At 32.8% G+C, this 23,792-nt stretch overlaps 1 protein-coding gene across 1 annotated transcript in view; it reads right to left on the reverse strand.

The window, feature by feature from the left end:
• LOC118645056 (nucleoside diphosphate kinase-like) overlaps positions 1-16,206 on the reverse strand; it is a 37,030-nt gene extending 20,824 nt beyond the window's left edge. Inside the window, exon 1 of the mRNA XM_036285381.1 lies at positions 15,945-16,206. Within this exon, the coding sequence (XP_036141274.1) occupies positions 15,945-16,073 (129 nt within the window). The 5' untranslated portion in view covers positions 16,074-16,206. The remainder of the gene's footprint in view (positions 1-15,944) is intronic.
• Positions 16,207-23,792: the final 7,586 nt, after the last annotated feature.

Below are 23,792 nucleotides of genomic sequence, written 5' to 3' on the forward strand. Positions count from 1 at the left end.
TGCAATGATTTCGAGTACACGTACAAATTCTCAAAACGTAGACCGTGAGGACTTTCTAGCATGCTCATCAACACGTTGGTTTTGCCGCAATTCGAGGGACCGCATATGATTCCACGAATCGTGCTTGGAAGCATGTTTCCATGTCGACGCGTTTCTTGCTCAAATACTGATTGTGTTCTATCATCGAAATTTGTCACACTTATCGTTTTTGGTTGCTTTATGAACCGCATGTTTTCTCTACAAACTGCAAAATTGAATTCATTAATAAACCATTACGATTGAACTATATATAGGGGTGCATCGTATCAAAATCGCTCAGTATAAAAATGTTTCTTCTTCTGTCAGATACTGATGATATTTAGAAATGTTTCTTCTTTTGTCAGATACTCGCGATATTCGAGATCTAACCTCTGAACAGTTAAAATACATACCGAAGATTGTTTTGTTACGCGAATTTTCAAAATATATTGAGGATTTGTGGGACAAACTCCCCAAACATATAAGAGCCGATTTGGAGATTCAGCAATGTCGTCAATGTTTGAAACATTATAATCGTCCGTGGCAACAAACGCATATCGACGGTCCAGCACCGTTGATCAGGGATTGTAGTGAATGTTACCAACAATAAAAACTGGCAGAGGTCTGTTGAATCGTGCAATAAACGCACTTCCTATTGAGCTGCATATTCCAGGCTATCAGTTTTGTGGTCCGGGAACTCATTTAAAGAAACGACTATCTAGAGGCGAACGAGGTATTAATCAGTTAGACGCAGCGTGTCGTGAGCACGATATAGCCTATTCACGTAACAATAATCTAGCCGACAGACATATAGCTGACAAAATACTTGCCGATAAAGCGAAAAAACGTATAGTAGCGAAAGATTCGACTCTGGGTGAGAGAGCTGCTGCTATGACCGTTTGGGCAGCTATGAAAGCTAAAACTAAAATCGGTATGAGCATAAATAAAAAGAACAAAAATTCGACCAAGAAAGTGACCAGAAAAAGAGTCCTTCCAATAAAAAAACATGGTGGTGTCTTACCAGTTCTACCGTTACTAGGAGTTCTTGGTTCTTTGGTTGGGGGGGCAGCGGGGGTTGCAAAGACGGTGAACGATTGGAAAGCTACACAACGTCAGCTGCAAGAGATGCAACGTCATAATCGTGCCATGGAAGATCGTGCCATGAAAGGTCATGGAATCTATCTTGCTCCGCACAAGCGTGGTCGAGGTGCAGCAATGAAAAAAAAAAAAAAACGTCGAAGAAATGATAAAAATGCCTACTGGTATGACCACAAACGTTCAATTGGAACATTTGGCAAAGCGCTTGCGTATCCCATTCTTTAGAGGTGTTTTCATGCGTAACGCATTACCAAAGTCGCCGCATATAAACGAAAGTGGTATCATAAATTTGGATGATACTGAAGGGCCTGGTACTCATTGGGTAGCATATGCAAAGAGAAAAGAACGTGCGATATATTTCGATAGTTTTGGAAATCTTCGACCACCCAAAGAATTGATTCAATACCTTAAAAGAGATGTGATGAAAATTGAATACAATCGCATTTCCTATCAACGTTTTAATCAGAACATTTGTGGACAATTATGTTTACAGTTTCTCCATACGGTAGATGATCGATATGGATTTAAATGATGACATTCCACTAGTAGCAACCAGTATTTGTTTGACAGTTTGCAAACATGTCTCTAACGCTTACGTTGACTGGCAACAGTAGCATCCTTACGGTGAGCTACTTTCCCGCTATAGATTTGAGCGATGATTATTATGAACTTGGTTTAACAGATTTCGAAACGTACAATACGATACCAAATGTAAATTCGTCAAATAATAAATTTTACTATGGCACTAATGACAATGAAATTGTGATTCCGGAAGGCTCATATGAATTGCATGCTATAAATGGATATTTAAAACGCACAATTTTACATTCTCAAGAAACAGTACGCCCCAAAAACAATCTATATGAGTATGATGAGAATAAATATCCCATAATAATTCGTGCTAATCATAATACGATGAAGAGTGAATTAAAATGTGTTCACAGAATAAATTTTAGCAAACCAAACAACATTGGTTCGCTTTTGGGATTTTCATCGAATCGTATATTAGAACCACAACAATGGCATGAATCAGACGCATCGATTAAAATTATTAATGTGAATATTATTCGTGTAGAATGCAGCATCGTCAGTGGTGCGTACAGCAACAGTACTCGTGTACACACGATACATGAATTTTCGCCTAAAGTATCGCCAGGATATAAGATATCGGAAACGCCTGCACATGTCATTTACCTTCCAATCATCACACAGCACACCGATTTGACGGTGCGTATCGTTGATCAAGAAGGACGATTGCTCGATTTTCGAGGCGAAGAAATTACCGTCAGACTGCACGTGCGACGACGACAACGTTAATACGAATTGCATATTTTGGAAACACCTGAGATGCTTGTACTACATGAGACAGACCAGGTGATATGTATGAGAAAAAATTGTATCGCACAAAAACAAACGACTGCAAACAATAGTGGTTTTATGAAAAGAAAAGAACTCAGTACGACAAATATTGAATTTTTGAAATCTCTGGGATTCATCGTAAGAAACAAGCGAGATGATTGACATTTTGAACATTGAAAGTGAACCGGTCTTTGACAATCGCATTGTCAAGATTGAGACACACACATACAATCCATATGCTAACACAACGTTTGGTCACAGCGATGAGATACGAATACCTATACAACAGCAGGATTTATACACGTTACCATGTGAAAGTTATCTGTATGTTGAGGGAAAGGTAACAAAACAAGCAACAGTAGATGGTGCCACTGTAACGTTAGGATATAATTGTGTTGCGTTCATGTTTGACGAGATTCGTTATGAACTGGATGGTGTGGAGATTGATCGTAACAGAAACATGGGAATAACTTCCACGCTCAAAAACTATGTATCGTTATCTTCAGATAAAAGTGCTATCATGAAAAATGCCGCATGGAATACCATTGACACTGTTTCAGTAGATGGATACTTCAACTTTTGTATACCGCTCAGCATGTTACTGGGATTTTGCGAAGATTACAAGCGTGTAGTGATTAACGCACGTCATGAATTAATTTTATTACGATCGCGTAGCGATAATAACAGTCTGCTAGGATTTTCAGCGTTGCATCCTAAGATTGAATTATTCAAGATACAATGGCGAATGCCTCTCGTAATTTTGAATGATATCAATAAACTTTGCTTGTTAAAAACTTTAGAGACCGGACGATACATGAGTTTGAGTTTCCGTTCATGGGATCTGTATGAATTTCCTCTGCTGCAAAGCACGACCAAACACTTGTGGACCGTTAAAACAGCCACTAATTTAGAAAAACCGCGATATGTTATCTTTGCGATGCAGACTGGTCGGAAGAACGTAATGTCGGAAAATATAACTCAATTCGACAACTGCAATTTGATCAACGTGAAGCTCTATCTTAATTCAGAGTGTTATCCATACGATGATATGAATTTAGATTTTGCCAAAAATAGATACGCAATACTTTATGATATGTATAAGTGTTTTCGTAAATCATATTATGGATGCAACAGTACTAAGGTATGGTTAACAACTACCGACTTTCTGGAGCAAGGTCCATTCGTGGTTATCGATTGTTCGCGTCAAAATGAGTCTGTCAAGAGTACCACTGTAGATGTGCGATTAGAATTTGAATGTAAAGAGAATTTACCAGCGAATACAACCGCGTATTGTCTAATCCTGCACGATCGTGTAGTTGAATACAGCCCACTAACCAATATAGTGCGCAAAATCAACTAATAATAATAATTTAAAAAAACAATAGCAACGCTGCAGATGTATGTATGTGTGTGACAAAGAGTGATAAAAACACTATCCATAGCACATTCAGTTTATTTCTTCTTCTGAACGCGTGCAAGAATACTTCGTCATGGTTGTACCAACGTTTGTGGATTTACAAGGATTCGTTGTTGGAAAGACATTTATCGTGAAGGAAATAGCGATACTCAGGAATGGAACTGCTCTCTCTCATTATACCTTTACTAGTCCCATACCATGGTATCTTCTCACAAGGTCTGACAAATCAAAAGCTTTCTGGTTGATGGCTAATCATCATGGGCTACGATGGGCTGATGGGATCATTAATTACAGCAGAGCCAAAAGTTTGATTACGGCAGCTGTGGTGGGTAATATGTATGAAAAACTGGAAAATGATGCATTTCGACTTATATACGTGAAAGGATGTGAAAAGCGGAAATGGTTGACAAATCTTCTGGATGACAATCTGAAAAGTAACCTGATCATTAAAACCTTAGATGCGGATTATGAGGATTGTCCTTCTCTAGACAAACTGGATGCAGATAATATTTTACGATGTAATAATCACATAAAGCATTGCGCGCTGCAAAATGTATTAAAAATATTCAATTGGTGGTCTCAACGTCAAATAAAATTGTACAATGTTTAGTATTGAAATAAATATTTATTTGTTTTAAATGTGCATATGTGTTTTCTCCCATTTCTTTACCCTTTAAATATTTACATTATGTAGCGTAATAATTCTTCTTATACAAACAAAAAATCTATGGTACATTTATAAGATGACCTACACTGTAAAGAAAAAAATACGGATCCAACCGTCGGAGATAATATTTTCAAAGAAAGGATGGGAAAAATAACAAAAGTATAAACTTTGCGTATTATTCTTCATGTATATTACATTTCATGTATTATATAAAACAAATTTATTTTCATACATAATATTTTTCAGAATAACATTTGTCAGTTCATAGCTTCATACATAATATTTTTCACGCCACATGCTAATAGCTCGCAATCAATGAGTGACTCACAGTCGTAGTCATCGCTTTTTCGTATCGCTTTTACCGCATAGGTCACGTCGGTAATATTCTTTTCACAAAGAATATTTACAAATTTTTTGAATTTTGAACTAACAAGCTGAGTATTTTCAGACAACCATGCATACATATGATCGATGCAATGTTCATAACTAAATAACATGTTCATCGTAACAAATGTTAAATACATGCAGATGGTAGTGGTAGACGATGTAAGTTTTACAATTTTTGAATTATTTATCTTACAAAATTCCATCATCAGATCTCGAATCTGTAGCGGAGAGAACGCTTCATTTTCATACAGAAGTCGTTGGATATCAACACGTTTTCCCATCAGCTCTCTCCAGGTTTCAATATGTATTAAAAATTGATTGCCACGATTGTCGCCGAGAATTATTTCCACAGTAGGTATAGATCCTACGTTGATGCCAATCTCTAAATATTTATATGATGTTGCAGTCAAAGCGTATTTACGTCCCAGGATTCGAACTGCATAACGCGATTGTGACTCTGGAACGCTATAAAAATACAATAAACGTTAAATACATATAAAATTTAAAAAACCTGTAAAAGTACACATACTTACCTCTCACATTTTATCTTTGCTGGAGTTTCATCATCCTCATGTTGAACTGGTGAATAATAATTTGCACGTTTGGTGTTCACTTCACTAGCGTACATTTTCTTTATAATATGTGGAAACTCTATATTCTGAACTCTGTATTCATAGAGCGACTAATGAAACAATATGCACAAGAGCTTCTTTTTATTACTACAAAAATCCCCTCTCTTGTCAACATTTTTGAAAAGAGATCATGACAAATATCGATAGCGCATTATCATCACGGAAGAAAACTTAGCTTTTACATTTATAGGTTTTTTAACAGATAATCGCATACTTTTCTTAACAAACCTTTGTTATAACATTTTTAAAAACACGTGTCTAATAATGTCTAATATAAGTTTTGAACAGATAATTGCATTCCTTTTTTACTCATCTTTGTTATGCGATAAGTTAATGTACCTAATGGTACCCTTCACTTAAAAAAACTACCATATCATTAAAAATTAGTAAATTCCACCCGATAAGCGTCCCCGCCTCGCGTGACGTTGTCACCCCCGCACCACCAAATACCCCCCCGCCCCGTTTCCCGCGCATTGCCCCATGGCTCAGAACCGGCCCTATTACCCTACTCGTATATAACCTAAATTTTTGTTTCATAAATTCGTCTCAATTAGGCACTAAAATCTAATTTTCGAAACTCGACACTGTTTGTTCTCGTCGTCTACTAGTCTGTGAGTACGAATTTCGTAGGTACAAACTGTAGATCTTTTATATTAAGCAAACATTGTTATGATGTGACAGCAAATTAACAATTTTTTCACGTTTTTGGAGGAAATTGCACTCCACAGACTGATAGCAATGCGTATTCTTTTATTCTGGAGAAGGATTTCCAAATCTATAAAAGAAATAAAAAGATATTGTTAAACAAAAATTACTATCTTTTTGTTGGTAAAACAGACAACTCCAGCATCCTCTTAATACGTGTATTTTAATTCTGGAAAAGAATTTTTTAATCTATAAAAGAAATATATACGAAATCTCATTAATAATGTGCACGAATGACTCTACATTATCGACCTCGATCAAGTTTGAGAGGCAGTCCAGCATCCCCTTAAAGTTGATTGCTAATTGACTACATGTTATCTTTTTCTTTAATTTATTTATTAATTTTTATTTATTTAATGTTGATTCAAATTATTTTAATTATTAGAGCAAGATTAATGAATTGATTATGTAGTTTGATGTTTTGTATACGTTCGCTTAATCTCTTTTCGAATGGAGAGACGGACACTGAGAGAGAGAGTGAGAAGAGAAAGAAAGAGACACTCTTCCTAGCTATTACATCGTGCGACATGGAGGGGCGATTGGACTCTTCGCGTAGGAGGAAGGTATTCTCCCGAGGTGCAATCTAACACCTTGTCCGGTATGCTACTTCTTATCTTTGCCCGCTTAATACTTCAGGCTTATTTTTTAAAATAGTTTATTTATGTACCTTCCTCCTTTTAGTCATACGTGGTATTTAAATTACCACGTATGAGTGTTTTATATTAGAATTAATAATAGTTACATTTGATATAAGTTTAATTGCTTATATATTTATATTCCAGAATATTATAATGGTATAAAAATTGGTTATTATTATATAAACGTTGATAGTGAATTATAAATAATATATTTGGATAATAATTGCTTAAAAGTAATGGTTAGTAATAATAATAGTACTTGTTTAGATTAATATAATAATATAATATACAATTGTTTGAATTACTCAAATTTTTCAAAACTTAAAATATCTACGGATACTGCGTTATTTATTTCCTCCTCATTTTCCAAAAATACTTCGAGACATCTTCTGCAATCACGGGCAGGTTTTACGTCCATGATTTGCCTTGGGCACCGAAAACACTCCGAGATTATCTCAAAGCTCTCGTCCTCCGAAAGCCTTGACTTGTATCCATGAGAGCGTTGGCTTCGAAAATGCATCCGAAGCCTGCTTGGTCTGTAACACCTCAGGCACACGCGTCTCCATGGATACTCATCTTCAACGAAGCACCTTTCTTTTGGTGTTAAGCAGGTGCTTCGTAGGTATTGTTGATACCTGACCGGGTGGTCAATCGGCTTAACTCCGTCGATTTCTTTAACGTCTACCACGATTTCTTTAGGAACGGGTGGAGCCATCCTTGAAATTTAAAATTTTCGAAAACTTTCGTTGTTTAAAATTATTATTTAAATTTGAATTTACCTTTTGAGATCAAAGTCCTTTTAAATTTAAATTTTCTTTAAAATGTCTTTTTCTGCGGTTGTTAATTCACTGAGACGTAGCGTATTGTGCGGTTGAACTTGCACTGAATTATTTCACGACTGTTTCTTATACTATGTCTCTGTCCACGCGTTATTATTTGTTTTTCAATATTATCTGTCCCTTCGTCCAAATTGATTTCATTATATGTTTCATCAATGTCTTTATCACTAAGGTCGTCGTCACTGTCTTCGTCGTTGTTATCTTCTTCTATTCTTTCTTCTTCTCTTTCGTTAATTTCTCCGCTCTCAATTTTTTCATCCTCGTCTCCTGTTAAATTGTTTATTATTTGTAAAAGATTAAGTGGTATTATTATTTGTAAAGTGTTAAAATTATTGTTGCTACAGTTTCTTAAAGGTATTGTTTCTGTTTCTAGAATTTCGTTTTCAATGTTTTCTGTTTCTGAATGAGTGTTATTTGTTTCTATGATTGATAAGGTGTTGTTTGTTTGATTTGTTGGATAATTATGTATATGTGCTTGAATTGTGTGTTCAATCGAAGATGGCTCTTCTAACTTCCTGCGAGTAAAAGGTACACTTTCTCCTTGTGATTTTTCAAATTTCCTAGTTTGCATTCTTGAAACGATTGGTTCCGGTTCTTCTATCATAATTCCCCTTTTTGGTGAAGCTGGTAAAGGTTTAGGATTTGCATTTCTTTGTCTTGCTTGATCGTCTTTTGGACATTCTTCTATTAAGTCATAAAAAGGATTTATTGGATATATTTTTGTCGTGGAGTTTCTAGATAAAGCGTCAGCATTTTCATTAATTTCTCCAGGCTTATAAATTATTTCATAATTGTATTCTGCCAATTTTATTCTCCATCTTGCTAAACGTGAGGTTGGGTCTTTAATTTTATTAATCCAAATTAACGGTTTATGATCTGTTATTAATTGAAACTTTTTTCCGTAAAGATAAGGTCTAAAATGTTGTACAGCGTATACTATTGCTAAAAGTTCCTTTTCTATTGTTGAATAATTCTTCTCGGCGTCATTTAATACTCGCGAGGCATAACTAATTGGTTGATCCTTCCTTATCTGTCCTTGAGTTAAAATTGCTCCGATTGCAGTTCCGGATGCATCGGTTGTTAAAAGAAAAGGTAAAATCTGGTTTTGTAAAATCTGGATATTGTAATATTGGTTCCTGACAAAGTGCATTTCTTAATATATCAAAACTTTCTTTTTCCTTTTCTCCCCAAATAAAAGCAGAATCCTTTTTTAATAAATTAGTTAAAGGTTTGGCTATTTTTGAAAATCCTTTAATAAATCTACGATAGTATCCCGCCAAACCCAGAAATTGTTTAACATTTTTTGGAGTTTTAGGAATTGGAAAATTTTGCACTGCTTCTACCTTTTTAGGATCTGGTCGGACTCCATTTTCTCCTATTACATGTCCTAAATAAGTTACTTTTTTTCTCAAAAATTCACATTTATCTGGTTGTAATTTTAAATTTGCTTCACGTAATCGAGACATTAATTTTTCAAATTTAATTGCATGTTCTGTTAATGAACTTGAATATAATACTATGTCGTTTAGATATACAAACATTTCATTTCCTTGAATTCCTGTTAAAACTAAATCCATTAATCTTTGAAAAGTTGCAGGAGCATTTTTAAGTCCAAAAGGCATTCTATCAAATTCGTAATGACCATGGGGGTTGTAAATGCTGTTTTATGACTATCTTCCGGATGCATTTTAATCTGATGAAAACCTGATGCTAGGTCAAATACCGAAAAATATTTCGCGCCTCCCAGCTGATCTAATATTTCTGTTATGTTTGGTAGTGGGTACGCGTCACCTACTGTCTTATCATTTAGGTCACGGAAATCTAATACCATTCTCCATCTTTTATTCCCCTTTGAGTCTGCCTTCTTGGGCACTATCCATACAGGCGTATTATACGGTGACTTTGATGGCTTAATTATATTTTGTTCCAGTAAGTCATTAACTTGTTTATTAATTTTATCTTTATGAACAACTGGATATCTATATTGTCGCGTATTAATTGGAATGTCATTAATTGTTGGAATTCTGTGTTTTAGAACATTTGTATGTTCAAGTTTTTCTTCGGGTAAATGGAAACGATCTGCGTACTTTTCTATTAAATCTTCAACATGCTCTCTCTTTTCTGAATTTAAATGTTCTAGTCTTAGTGCATTAATTATTTTCTCCTTTCTGCTTTCTGATTTAATTTTAAAACAAGGTTTTGAATTAGAATTCGATTTTAAATTTGAATTACCTAAGTAATTCGAGTTTGTATCAGAGTTTGTATCAGGTTGTATCAGAGTTTGAATTCGATTTTGGATTTGAATTACCTAAGTAATTCGAGTTGTATTTGAATTAGGAATTTGATTGATTTCAAACTCATATATTTTAACTTTAGGAATATAAACTTTTTCTTCTTCTTCATTTGTATTAATAAGTATGCCTTATTATCTTTAACTGAGACTAAAGCGTCTCCTAAATAAATTCCTTCTGTTACATTTAATCGCGGAACATATCCTACCTTTAATTCCGGATTTCTGATTTTAATATGCATTACTGAAACAGCTCTAGGAAGAATTACAAATATTTCTTCCTTTTCTTCAAAAGGTATATTTATATTATCCCATTCTAATTGATTTCGCTCATAATTAACTTTTGCTTGAAATTGTTTGAAAAAGTCTGTTCCCAAAATTCCATCTTGTGGAATCGGAAAATTTTCTTCGACCAAATGAAAAACGACTGGACATCCTAAGATGTCTACCTGTGCCTGCCCTAAGGTGTCCACAAAGTGCGTCGTAATTCCACTCAGTCTTAGAGTTTCTTTCCTATCCACTGTGGTTTCGGGTGTTATTAAATTTCTTTTTATAATATTTGGTCCTGATCCGCTGTCTATAAAAAATTTTAAATCATTAATAAAATTTTGACTATTTAATTTTACTGATGGGACCTCCTCTATTTGAGCTATATTTACTGTTCGGAATTTAATTCCGGTTCCCCCGAAATTATTCGCGTGGGGCGAGTCTTGACATTTCCCGGGGTCGCCCCTGTCCTCTCGGGAACCTTTTCGTTTCCCTGACTTTGCGCATTCTGACGGACACTGTTATTATATATTCTTTTCCGACATTCTTCTAAAGTATGACCAATCTTTTTACAATATCTGCAAGTTATTATCGCGCCTGAATTTTCATTTCTTGAATTTTGCGTATTTCCGGAAAATGTTGACTGTCTTGGGTTATTATTGTTATTATTACTAATATTATTAAAACTTTTGGACTGAGGATAAAATTTATTTTGATTTGGACTCCGATTATTTTCTCGAGATTTAATTTGCCAACATTTGTCTGCCGTATGTTCCTTCTTATTACAATACTGGCATGTCACGGTTTCACCTTTCATATATCGCACTGGAGCTCGTTTTTCGGTCGTTATATTCTCTGCAAGTACTACGCGTCTTATCATATTAGCGGTCTCTAATTCTCTTTCAGCTTCAATTGCACGACTTTCTACCTCTTCAAAAGTTCCCTCTTTATTTATTATTATTTCTTTATTTAATCCTCGCGTAAAACTCGATTTTAAATGTTTATCAATTGAATTTCGAAATTCAAAACTTATTTGTCCGGTTTCTCTTTTTTGAGCGTCTAAAATTCGTTTACCTAATTCGCGGACTCGATTTGCATATGCTACAACTTTTTCATCTTTCTTTTGACATAAATACGCTAGACGTCCTTGAGCTTCATATACTGTTTCCCTTGACCCGTATTTTGTTCTCAAAAATTCTACAAATTCCTGCATTGAATTAACCCTTAAATGCATCATGTTGCCATTTGGCAACATGCCATATCTAGGTGGGTAGCGTTGAGCGTATGTACGAAAACGACTAAGCACACATTGTAGTCGATTGCCTACATACCGCTCGAGTGTTTTCCGTCACGCTGTGCGAAAAAAATAAAAAAAAAAAAAAAAAAAAAAAAAAAAACAAAAAAAACAAAAAAACAAAAAAAAACAATAACAAAAAAACAATAACATGGAATTTTTTTCTTATTTTTCCCTTATTGTGCTCCTTTTATTGTATCATATTGAGCTGAAAATTCATTAAAAAAAAAAATCATGCATTTAAGGGTTAAATGTTTTTCCTAAAATGGTTTTATGTGTATCTCCTTTTAATTTATTTCGTACCGCTCGAACTAAATTCATTTCTTGAACGGGAGTGATCATGCTGAGTGCTTCTTCACAACCCTCGACAAAATATATGAATGGAATATTTCCCCCATCAAAATTTGGCACAGCTTCTAAGGCATCCCGTAATGAAAAATGTAGATAATTACCTAATGTTCCTTCATTTATTACCATTCCCGCTGATCCTTGGTTTGATGTTATTCCGGTAGAACGTTGACTTTGTTGTAGTTGTTGAATCATTTGTTGTTGTTGTGTTACTATCCTTCGAATTTCTTGTAGGTCCATTTCTTCTAAACTTCTTTCTGAAGATTCCGCTGGTTCTGGAGGTGGTGTCCAGGGTGTTCGTATCATTTTAAAGTTTTACGCCGTACTTTAACGCGATTTATTTAACTCGAAATTATTTACGTTTACCGGCTAATGATTATTCTGTTGGCGGTGTTACAATTTGAGTGATTGCTACTATTGTTGAGTCAAAATGATTATATGGCTCTTCCTCTGAGTCTTCTAAATATTGTAGAAAATCGTCGCGGATAATATTACACGTTTGACAATCTTGATATGAACGCGTTATCGGTATTATTACGCAACAATTTTCACACTCTTCGAATAGTTCGCGATCTCCGAAATGTAAATAGTGCCGATATACCCGACTAAAAGAATTTGATTCCGGGTAATCTTCGTAACACTCGTCGCAAATTATTTTATTATTTTGATCTCGGAAGAATGCTACGGCACAAAGCGCAGTTTCTCTCCACTCAATGTACGATTCTTGATGTATCACTATTGAATTTCGCGCAACACGATAAGGCAGGCACATTTCCCTTAAAACATCACGGATTTGAGTTTATTTCATTAGTCCTCACAAACGTTTAGTATCCCACCGCTGTCACCAAAAATTTACTCCTGTCACGTTCTGATTTTGTCCGTTTTGGGTCAATCCATTTAAGTAATTTACCCGGGGATGGACAAGTTTGTGAGAAATATTAATCTTCACCGAATAGATAACGAATTTTATAAGTTTGATATCTAGGATCTTTTTTCTTTATATTTTTAAAATGAGGGAAGTTAATTTTAAAATCAATCCTGATAAGTTTATATTTGTTCAATTCTTTAGACTTTTGGGAAGGTTGAATCAAGAGTTTATCTAATTCGTAAATAAATTTAAGAAGATCGCGATTAAAGATTATCGCTTGATTAATTTGATATCTTAGTTTTTTAATTCTTACACGCCTACCACCCTTTTTGGGCATTTAATATTAGAGTTAGGTTTAAATTAATTACACTCAGTTGCCACACCTGAGGAAGAGTCAGGATTCAGGTCTGTTGCCACACAAATGTCAGCGACAGGGCCCGAAAGATCTGGCTCGATGCTCTCGGCAGCGACAGAGTTTGAATTGAATCTGTTGCCACTCAAAAGGCAGCGACAGAGTTAAGTTTTGACCTGTTGCCATTCAAAAGGCAGCGACAGAGATTGAAAGGAAAACTAAATGAACTTGAGAAGTATTTAACTTAATTACCTTTAATTCCAAATTCTACTTCGAAACAACAAACTGACCCTGAATTCTAAGATTGGTCCGCTAAGGACTTCGATTTAAGATCGCTCAAGTTAAAGATCACGACAATCCCAGACTAACTGAATAACTGTCGGACTAACCCGAGTAGTATCGCAATTGACTTAGACTTTTACAAGGCTAATTATCAGACTTACAGACTTACTAAAAACTTAAGACTCAAGACTAAAGACTTAAGACTAACGCTGAGCATTTAGCTCATTTATTTATACTTAATTTTCCTCTACTAAAGCAGCATTTTTTCCCCTACGCAAACTTATTTTCTTGTGGAGGAGGAATGTTTTGTCTCAGGGTGTAACCCTATGCTCAATCGATTTGATTCTGATATTGACCTGCACTTGATAATCTCAGCAACCGAATAAGAAATCAATACAGCAACCGAATAAGAAATCAATGCTCATGTATTCTATTATTTATATTCAGTTTTAAAAATAGTTATTACAATTTAGTTTAAATGTTCTCGCGTACGTTACAATGCAACTAATTTAAAGGCAATCATAAATAGAATTATTTATGAGGAGGATTTGGGTCCAGGTATCATAAAGATTGCTATTTACAACTTATGAAACCTGCAACAGGAGGTAAAATTGGTCGTTCATATGATTCGCGTATATAATTTTCGCGATGGAAGATATTTATTCTTACATTGAAAACAACGATGACTGTCAATTTACTTTAGAAGAGTTAAGAAATGTATGCCAGGATTACATCCCAGATAATAAGTCTATTAAAAGCAAACTTGTAGAGAAATATGGAGATAGAATTATAATAACTACAAAACGTACGACTTTGACAATTATCTGCTTTGTAGATGCGCAGCATGATCTATTAAATAAAGTGTGGTATAAAAAGAAAAAATCAAACAAAAAAGAAGAACGTCTTCGAATTTTAGAAACAGCTGCAGCTATTATTCACCAAGATATTAGATCTGTCATCGTTGAAAAAAAAAATTATTCTCCTACAAGTTAAATGTTCGATAAAATAAATGATGAAATTTCACACAGTTTGACTTTTTTTTCTTGGAGCAAATTATATTAAAAAATAAAAAAAGGACAGATTCATTTCAATTAAAGTGCACTTCTAAAAGTCACGCTATTATGGCAGCAGTTAGACCAAGAGATTTTTAACAGTAGAATACGCTTTATTTTAGCAAATGAATGGCAATGTATGGTGCTCCATGAAGTATCAATTGATCATTTCAGACATTTCTCCTTTGTAAAATCTACAAGATTTAATAAGGCTGTAAAATTATCAACATTTCCTCCAACATCTAGTGCTGCACAACAACATTTATACCATTATAAACATTTTCTCTTCCCTCTCCTATGACAAAAATAAAACACAAATTTAAAAAAAATCTACGAATTTAATTAAGAATGGTTGAGAATTAAAATATCAGAATTTCCAGTTCTGATGATGCAAGCTACAATTTTTACAAAACAGCAAAATATTGCTTCAATATGGCATTCATGCAAAAGTCTTTCATATTGTGAATTAAAAATTAAAAGGTCAACCAATCAACTAAACCTCGACCTTATAATAATAATAATAATAAATAACCTTTTCTATTTTATTTTGATTGATTAAATTTAAATTTTTAATTTAATTTTTAATTTACAATCTCTCAGTAGTACTTTGATACACGCTTTATTTTACATTTTGTTTTTGAAATATTTATTCTGAAAATTGCCAGTATATACATAGGTAGTTATAAATCATACTTTTAAGTTAACTACATTCCATATCTCATATAAAATACGTGTTATAAAGGCATTTTTTAATTTATTGATATTAATCTCATTATTGGCAATTTTGCTCAATATAAGAACTAAGATATAATATGATGCGATTAATCAAGTAATCAATAAATTCAAAAATTTGTCCATAAACTGAGTTCTATAAAGCGCATTAATTATGCTTTATTTTTGTATTAATTCTTGTTTCGGTGAACAATAAGAATAGGAAACAAATCGAATCACAAGACAAATTAGTAGTTAAACAAGATAATAAAATTCACCTCAAAATAAGACAGATTAATAGTTTTTAGATTTATGGTTTTAAGAGTGCGGGAAGAGAGAAGGATAAAGTAACTCACGCAATAAAATAAAAGTTTCGACTAGGATATAATCTAGAATAATCTTAATTCTTATTTATTCCGATTCATCTTGTAATGCGATCTGCCTTGATTTATCCTAAAAGTAATCTACCATGTGCTTTACAAAACCATATATTATACAAAATATGAAATGTAGTTAATTTCAAACAAAAAAAGCATTATTGACTATGTGTGTTCAGTAAAACGTACATGAAATAAGAAAAAAAATTACTGTAATAACCGAAATTAATAAATCTCGAGATATAATCTTGACAAGCCACGTGACTTATTCACAAACTTTTTATCAACCTTTTAGAGTTAGAATGCAATTGTAATATGAAATTATATGCAAAACATCCCTTACCCACAACATCTTCATAGCTACGAGTTTGAAACCCTTCTCTTCGAATCGTTGAATAATTTTGCCGACCAAACCACGTTGTACGCCGTCTGGTTTAACCATGATAAAGGTACGCTCCTTATTCTCCGTCATAATTATTTTGTAGATTTGTAGCAAAATCGAGATGAAGCAGAAGACTTGCGGTGACGATTAGCCGCGAAAAAGGATGAGAACGTGAGTCGTGACCACAGCATACTGTGTTGTACTCGCGACCGTGGCAATCTTCAATGGAGGGGAAACGTGCGTAACGTCGTCGCAATGTGACGGTTTAAGAAGCGGATCCAACAGAGATAACGTTACCATAACCATAAACGTACCTCACACAGCAATGTAATATTTCAGCGATAATACAAGATTACAATATTCCAGTGATAGGGTAAGTTAGGGTATGATGGCCATACGGAAAAGATGGCCAATGGCTATAATTTCTCCAATAATTGCTAAATAATGTGTTCTCGTAATTATTTTCAAAGATAATCAATATTTACTCTAATTTATGTGCGTATATTATTCGAAATAATGATATTGTGGATGTCACATGACGTTTTTACTTGAACGTTACCCACGTAACAAAAGTATGTAAATTGTAATGTGTATTATATTTTTTATTTCCTTTTCTATTTTTTAAATAAATACTATTGGCGAATTCGGTTGGATTGCACCAGTGCGCACTAGTGTGCACTGAGTGCGCCCTCGTTTAGTGCAGTTTAGTTTTTCCCATTCTAAATACAAGGCAACCGAATACGAAACACTGAACGAGGGCGCACTAGTGCGCTAGGCGCACTAGGGCGCACTGATGCACTCAATCGAATTCGCCATATGATTATCTTTCTCTTGCAGTTTGGATAAGATAGCCCATGACATTTCGGGATAAGTATTTATGTATATATTTTATTAAAAAAGACGAGAATTAAGTTATGCACCTAATATTTTAATTTCACATATCATATATGTTTTTTTTAGTAATGACAAAATGAGTTAAATTGATTTTAAATTTGTGTGAACATTTAATATAAAAAATGTTTAAAAATAAAATTAAATATATGATAATATGTGGCAATAAAACTAAATATGTAAAATTATAAGTTTTTTTATTATTCTATAAATGTTAAGTACAAAAAAAAATGTATAGCAATATTTTTGTAATGTCACATTGTGATATATCTCAATGGAATATGCCAGCAATATTTTGTAATGTTACATTGTGATATATTGCAATGCAATATGTCAACAAGATTTCTGTAATATTACATTTCGGTTGTAATATATTACTGCAATATTATAATATTACTGTGATATTATGGCAATATTACATATATGTTGTGTGGATAAGAAGTTGAAAGACTGGTAACCTATTAAAGAATTTACAATCCTGATTGGATCGTCATGAAGGTATCCGTAAAAGTAGATTAATTTGAACTTTCATAGTTACGGTAACAGAAAGAGGTTAAATTTCAAGTTTAGAGTTCGAGTCCAAGTGTAAAATTATATAAAAATATTAACAATAAACCACACTGACTACTATTTGATATAATTAATCAAAAAATGTACACATTTATACGCTAAAAAGTGTCTTGATTATAAGATCAAAATAAAAATGCAAAATTTATGGCACAATATAGCAAAACTATTGAATGCAACAGATATATATGTGTTATCAATATTATTTATTTATTTTGTTTATATAGTGTATTATAATTAATTGTACATTTATTATATAGCTGCCGACTATAAACATCGCTGGACCCAACTACGAAAACGTTTTACTCGTGAGAAACAAACATTAAAAACTGGGATTTCATCCGACTCAGGATCCTTGCAACAATCAACTCCTAGTTGTATAAAACTTTACAATTTTTGGAACCCCACATTCAAAGTAAGAGGTATGTTATTTTGTTAATTTATGCATTTTTACAAAATTTATTATAGCATGCATATTTTTTATACACTGTGTCAATGCAGTTTGCTGAAAATTCATTATACCTCTATAGTTAAAATACCTAACAGAAAAACATACGAATGTGAATAGAATTTTTTATGTGCATTTTTTAATTAAAGATAGTCAATAATTCTATTTATAGAACATGCTGTACTGAACATTTTATACCCTATATGCAATAAAATAAATAACGCATGTGAAAAAAGTATTTTTTAATTATTTCAGGACATGTGGAAATATTTTTAAAAGAAGCTTATTTGATAGCTTATCTGAAGACGTGGAAACGCTAGAGATTGATGATAAAGATATGTTTGAATATCTGAAAAATGTCGAGAACAAAAGCAAATATAAAATGCCAGTAAAGAATGAGCTTACAGAATCGGTAGCCGATTTAACAAAAGTAAAAGTGGAATCGTCGAATAAAAATAATTCCAATTTGCAAAATATTGATACTCTGGCTTTTACTAAAACAGACGTAAATAAAAAAAGAAAAACTGTTGTAAATACCGATAAGGATTTACAAATTGTTTTTGAAGCAGTACAGAATGTAAAAGAACTATGTAGGTCTACTGACGAAAAAAGAAAAGTGATGATATTTCTTACAACTTTTGCATGACTACGTACAGTCAACTAAGGAACATGTTAAACAAAAAACAAAAAATTGCTTATACTAAAATTAATAATATTAAGCTAGATCTGGAGTCTGACTCAGAGTAAATAGTATTTTACATTTATTTTGTTTATAATTTTGTTTTTGATTATATTCAAAGAAATTAATGTTTGTTTTTATTCTGTTTTTTTTATCATAACCACTGTGATAAGTTTTAAATATACTGTTGCACTTGAATACAGTGCAGTATGATGGGTTGCTTATCCATTCCGTTGATAAAAACGCGTGCCGATATTATCAATAAATGCGTGCGCGGAGAAAGCAGGCTAAGCAGGTATGCTGTATACGACCCGCAGCCTGCGAATTGTCAACGCGCTGTTAAATCCCTTTTTTAATGTAATGACGAGTTGAGAGAATAGCGCTTGAAAGTGTTTTGAATCTGACACAGTCCGAAAAAAAATGCCGCATGCAAATAAGATAATCAATTTGAATACTCGCCGCAGCAATATTAAATGATAATGTCAAAACCGAGAAGTTACATGGATTTTTCTTCTTACTTTGTACGCCTGCAGAGATTAATTAATTTTTTATAGGTCAAACTGCACGTTCATAAGTAATAACAAAATAAGTAGCATAATAAGTATTAGGAAAATACTAAGGTTCAATAAGTTAATATATTTTTTAACTAAATAAAATTAAAATTAATAGCTTATAAAATTAATTTAGTTAAATTAATAGTTACATGAACAAAAACTCGGTTAAAGTTACTCAATTAAGATTGAATTAACTCAAGTTAAATTAAAAGTTAATTTTGAAAAGCATCATTAATATTAAATTAAAAAGTTATAATTTATTTAAATTAGAATATCAATACAATTATAATATAGATTATTAAATATATTTAATATATTATTTGTAAATTAAATCCATAAATCTATGTAATTTCTCTTCGTAGAATTTTATCTTCTTCTTTAGGACGTTTTGTAAAAACTTGAAAGCAGTAAAAGATTTGTAATTGCCGTGCATATTTTATTGTCCTTTATTTGTTTTTATCTTACAACTTTGTCGAATGTAACGCTCTTGGTTTTGTCTCATTTTCCTTACGATCAAGATCATGTGTATTTTTCATATTTATTATATTTATTTATATATATTAATTCAGTCTTTACTCAATGTGACTAAATGTTAAACTTTTTTACATTTTATACTTCTTACTTTTTTACTCTGCAATTTTGCACATTGATTCAATTACAATTGTTGAGATTTAAACTACTAACTGCGACCTTTGAGAGCACGCGCTATGTACGTGCGAGCAGCGCGCTATTTCCCAACAGGGTGGGAGAAATTTTGGACGCAAGGAATTTACCGATCCTTGAAGTTAGTATGTGTCGAACGTTTGAATAAACAAGTCTATTATATCTGAGCCGCTACCGAGCAATTGTATTATAAGTTATATATTATAAGTGATATGTATTATAAGTTATGTATTATCAGTGATGTGACGCGGAGAAATCCTAAATTTAATAGGCATATTAACCATTGTATCACAAGGGAAATTTGACTAGCCGTGTCTCGTGCGGCAGATCGCCATTCGCTGCTCTGTAAATAAATTTACATCTTTACAAACCAGCAAACTTATACGTATGCAAGAATTTCTCTCCTTTAATTGATAGGAGATATTGAGCGCGCGCAAAAATTAACGTCTAACAACAATTGACAGTCACATCACTGAAACGTATATTCATCAACATCAAGGTAAGTGATTTTAATGTTTTGGTTTAAGTTTTGACATGCTTAATTATCCTAGAAATTTACACGTAGCGAAAAGCTATGTAAAGATGTTTACGTCCTGCAAAGAAAGCACGCAATACAAATTTTCAATTGTTTTACGTTTCAACAATTGTGTTACCATTGATAGATAATTATTTCGACGACTCTAAGGAGATAAATAAAACAAAAAATGGCTCGGTACGGGAACGATGAACCTACCAATATGGTGTTCATTTACGCGCAGTGTGAACGAAATGAAAGGCGAGCTGCAGCACTTTATGCAGAGCGTTTTCCCGAAAGACGCCATTCACATTACAGCATTTTTAGGAATTTAGAACAAAACATGCGCAGATATGGAACACTGCATGCACCAAATAAAAATATCAACGTACGTCGTAGAAATGACGAAACAATCAATGCAGTAAGAATGGCAGTACATGAAAATCCACACATAAGCACAAGGGCTATTATAATAGAATTAAATATAGATATCACACAAAAGTACATTGCATTATTAAAAACAATTTGAAAATGATTCCTTTCAAACGCCACACCACTCAGTTACTACGCCAAGAAGACTTTCTTCGTAGAGAGACTTTCTGGGATTGGATATATATGAGCAGGTGAGCGAAATGCATCGAAATTATGTCACAATAAAAAAAAAGAACTTTAGCTAATGTAAACGATTTATTTGCAGGTTGCTGTGGATAATATGGGTAATAATGCATTTTTAAAACAAATTTTTTGGACTGATGAATGCACCTTTTACAACGATGAAAGAGTTAATGGGCATAACGAGCATCACTACGCCGAAGAAAATCCGCACTGCCGCAAAGAGGTGCATGTGCAGGAACGATTTAATGTTAACGTGTGGATGGGTATTGTCGATGATTACGTAATTGGGCCACATTTTTTTGACGAAGCTATTAATGCAGAAAGTTATACCGCCTTTTTGGAAAATTATTTAATTCAATATTTAGAGGACGTCCCGCTAGATCTCCGTCAACGGTTTATATATCAACAGGATGGTCACCCGGCACACACATCTCATTTGATGCGGACTTGTTTAAATCGTATGTTTCCCAATCGATAGATAGGAATTCAATGTCCTCTGTTCGAATGGCCTCCGCGTTCTCCGGATATGACTCCCATGGATTTTTTTGTGGGGTTACTTGAAAGAAAAAGTATATTTAACTTTACCGCGTAATAGAGAAGATCTTATAAATCGTATCCGACAAGCAAGCGCTATAACATTATTAAACATTATTAAAAATACGTGAAAATTTTATGTGACAAGTAGCGTTTTGCTTGGAGATTAATGGAAAACATTTCAAACACTTATTATAAATATGTAATTTTTTTATACATTTAAAATTTTTAACATGTATATACGTTTTTAACTGTTTATTTATATAAATACTATAATATCTGTATTTTTTGGCGAAATTGTTATCAGTGATTGACTATTGCTTCTTCTATCGTTTTATCTTCTATTGTTTTTATCTTATTATTTGACTCATTTTTTAATCGTTTTTATGTTATCATTTAACTCGCCATTTATAACTTTCATTGGCATTTAAATTTATTTATTATATATTTTTATTTTAACTTATTTATGATTGTATATTGATTATGATATTTGGTATAAATAAATAAATGTATAAATACATGTTTATTTATGACAATGCCAAACGTGTCTTCCTTAATTATATCTATTTTCCTCTTGCAGCGCAGCATGGACATATTAACATAGATTGCTCACACAATAACTATTATATATCCGACATGTTATAGTACGATTAGATTGTTAAATGCTAAATTACAATTAATACTTACTTTTATTTTGTGTTACTGGGATATGTAGATTGCATCTACGACACGCAAAGTTTAAAGAAATAATTAGCACAATCTTCACTATGGCTTTCACGTCCTTACAATTATCTATAATACATATTATTTTAATGAAAAGATAAACAATGTGCATTATAGTTACAAATCTTTTATTGCTTTCAAGTTTTTACGAATCGTCCTAAAGAAGAAGATAAAATTCTACAAAGAGAAATTACATAGATTTATGGATTTAATTTACAGATAAAATATTAATTACATGTTTAATAATCTATATTATAATTGTATTGATATTTTAATTTAAATAAATTATAACTTTTTAATTTAATATTAATGATGCTTTTCAAAATTAACATTTAATTTAACTTGAGTTAATTCAATCTTAACTGAGTAACTTTAACCGAGTTTTTGTTCATGTAACTATTAACTTAACTAAATTAATTTTATAAGCTATTAACTTTAATTTTATTTAGTTAAAAAGATATAATTAACTTATTAAACCTTAGTATTTTGCTAATACTTATTATGCTACCTATTTTGTTATTACTTATGAATGTGCAGTTTAACCTATGAAAAAATTAATTAATCTCTGCAGGCGTACAAAGTAAGAAGAAAAATCCATGCATGTAACTTCTCGGTTCTGACATTATCATTTAATATTGCTGCGGCGAGTATTCAAATTGATTATCTTATTTGCATGCAGCATTATTTTCTTTCGAACTGTGCCAGATTCAAAACACTTTCAAGCGCTATTCTCTCAACTCGTCATTACTACATTAAAAAAGGGATTTAGCACAAGCGCGTTGACAATTCGTAGGCTGTGGGTCGTATACAGCATACCTGCCTGCTCTTTCCGCGCTCATTGATAATATCGGCATGCGTTTTTATCGACGGAATGGATAGGCAACCCGTCATACTGCACTATATTCAAGTGCAACACCCTGGAAATTCTTTTCCAGAATTAAAATACACATATTAATATTAATCTGTGAATTGGATTTTATATCGAGAACGGAAAAAAATTTTTTCATATTACTTTACTTATCGACTTCTTCCGAATCCGCACTCACACATACATGAAATTTTCATAGCATTTTTCTCTTATACCAAAAGCTTCTAACTGTTTTGAAAGCACATTATTATTCTTTCCTATAGTGAGAAGCCTGCATAACAGTTATTTTGTACGTAAAGAGTCTTTAAAACTTAGTGTTGTGGATGAAAGTTACGAGATGACTGCAAAAGTAGAATTTTTTAATTTTTTCTTGTTTTTTAAAGAAAATTGTATCTAGCAGGGTTTGTTATTGTCTATACTTTAATTCTGGAAAAGGATTTACAATTCTATGAAATCAATTAAGAGCCAAGTGAAAAAGAAAATAATTAGTGTTCAATCGGTAAAACGCAGCATCACCTAATATATGCCACTTATCCCCAAATGTTTCTGGCAGTATAGTGCTTATGAATGATGATTTAAACATTTAAAAACACGTGCATCGTGCACTTTACTGGGTGATTCTGTAAAAACATCAAGGAACATCTTGTTTGCATCACATATTGCCTGTAACATTAAAGATGGCATGTCGTGTCAATTCACTTTATGTTGACTTGATTTTGTGAGCAATTGTACGTATATATCGAAATATATGTC

The sequence above is a fragment of the Monomorium pharaonis genome, chromosome 1 (genome assembly GCF_013373865.1).
Source record: "Monomorium pharaonis isolate MP-MQ-018 chromosome 1, ASM1337386v2, whole genome shotgun sequence".
Taxonomy (NCBI): domain Eukaryota; kingdom Metazoa; phylum Arthropoda; class Insecta; order Hymenoptera; family Formicidae; genus Monomorium; species Monomorium pharaonis.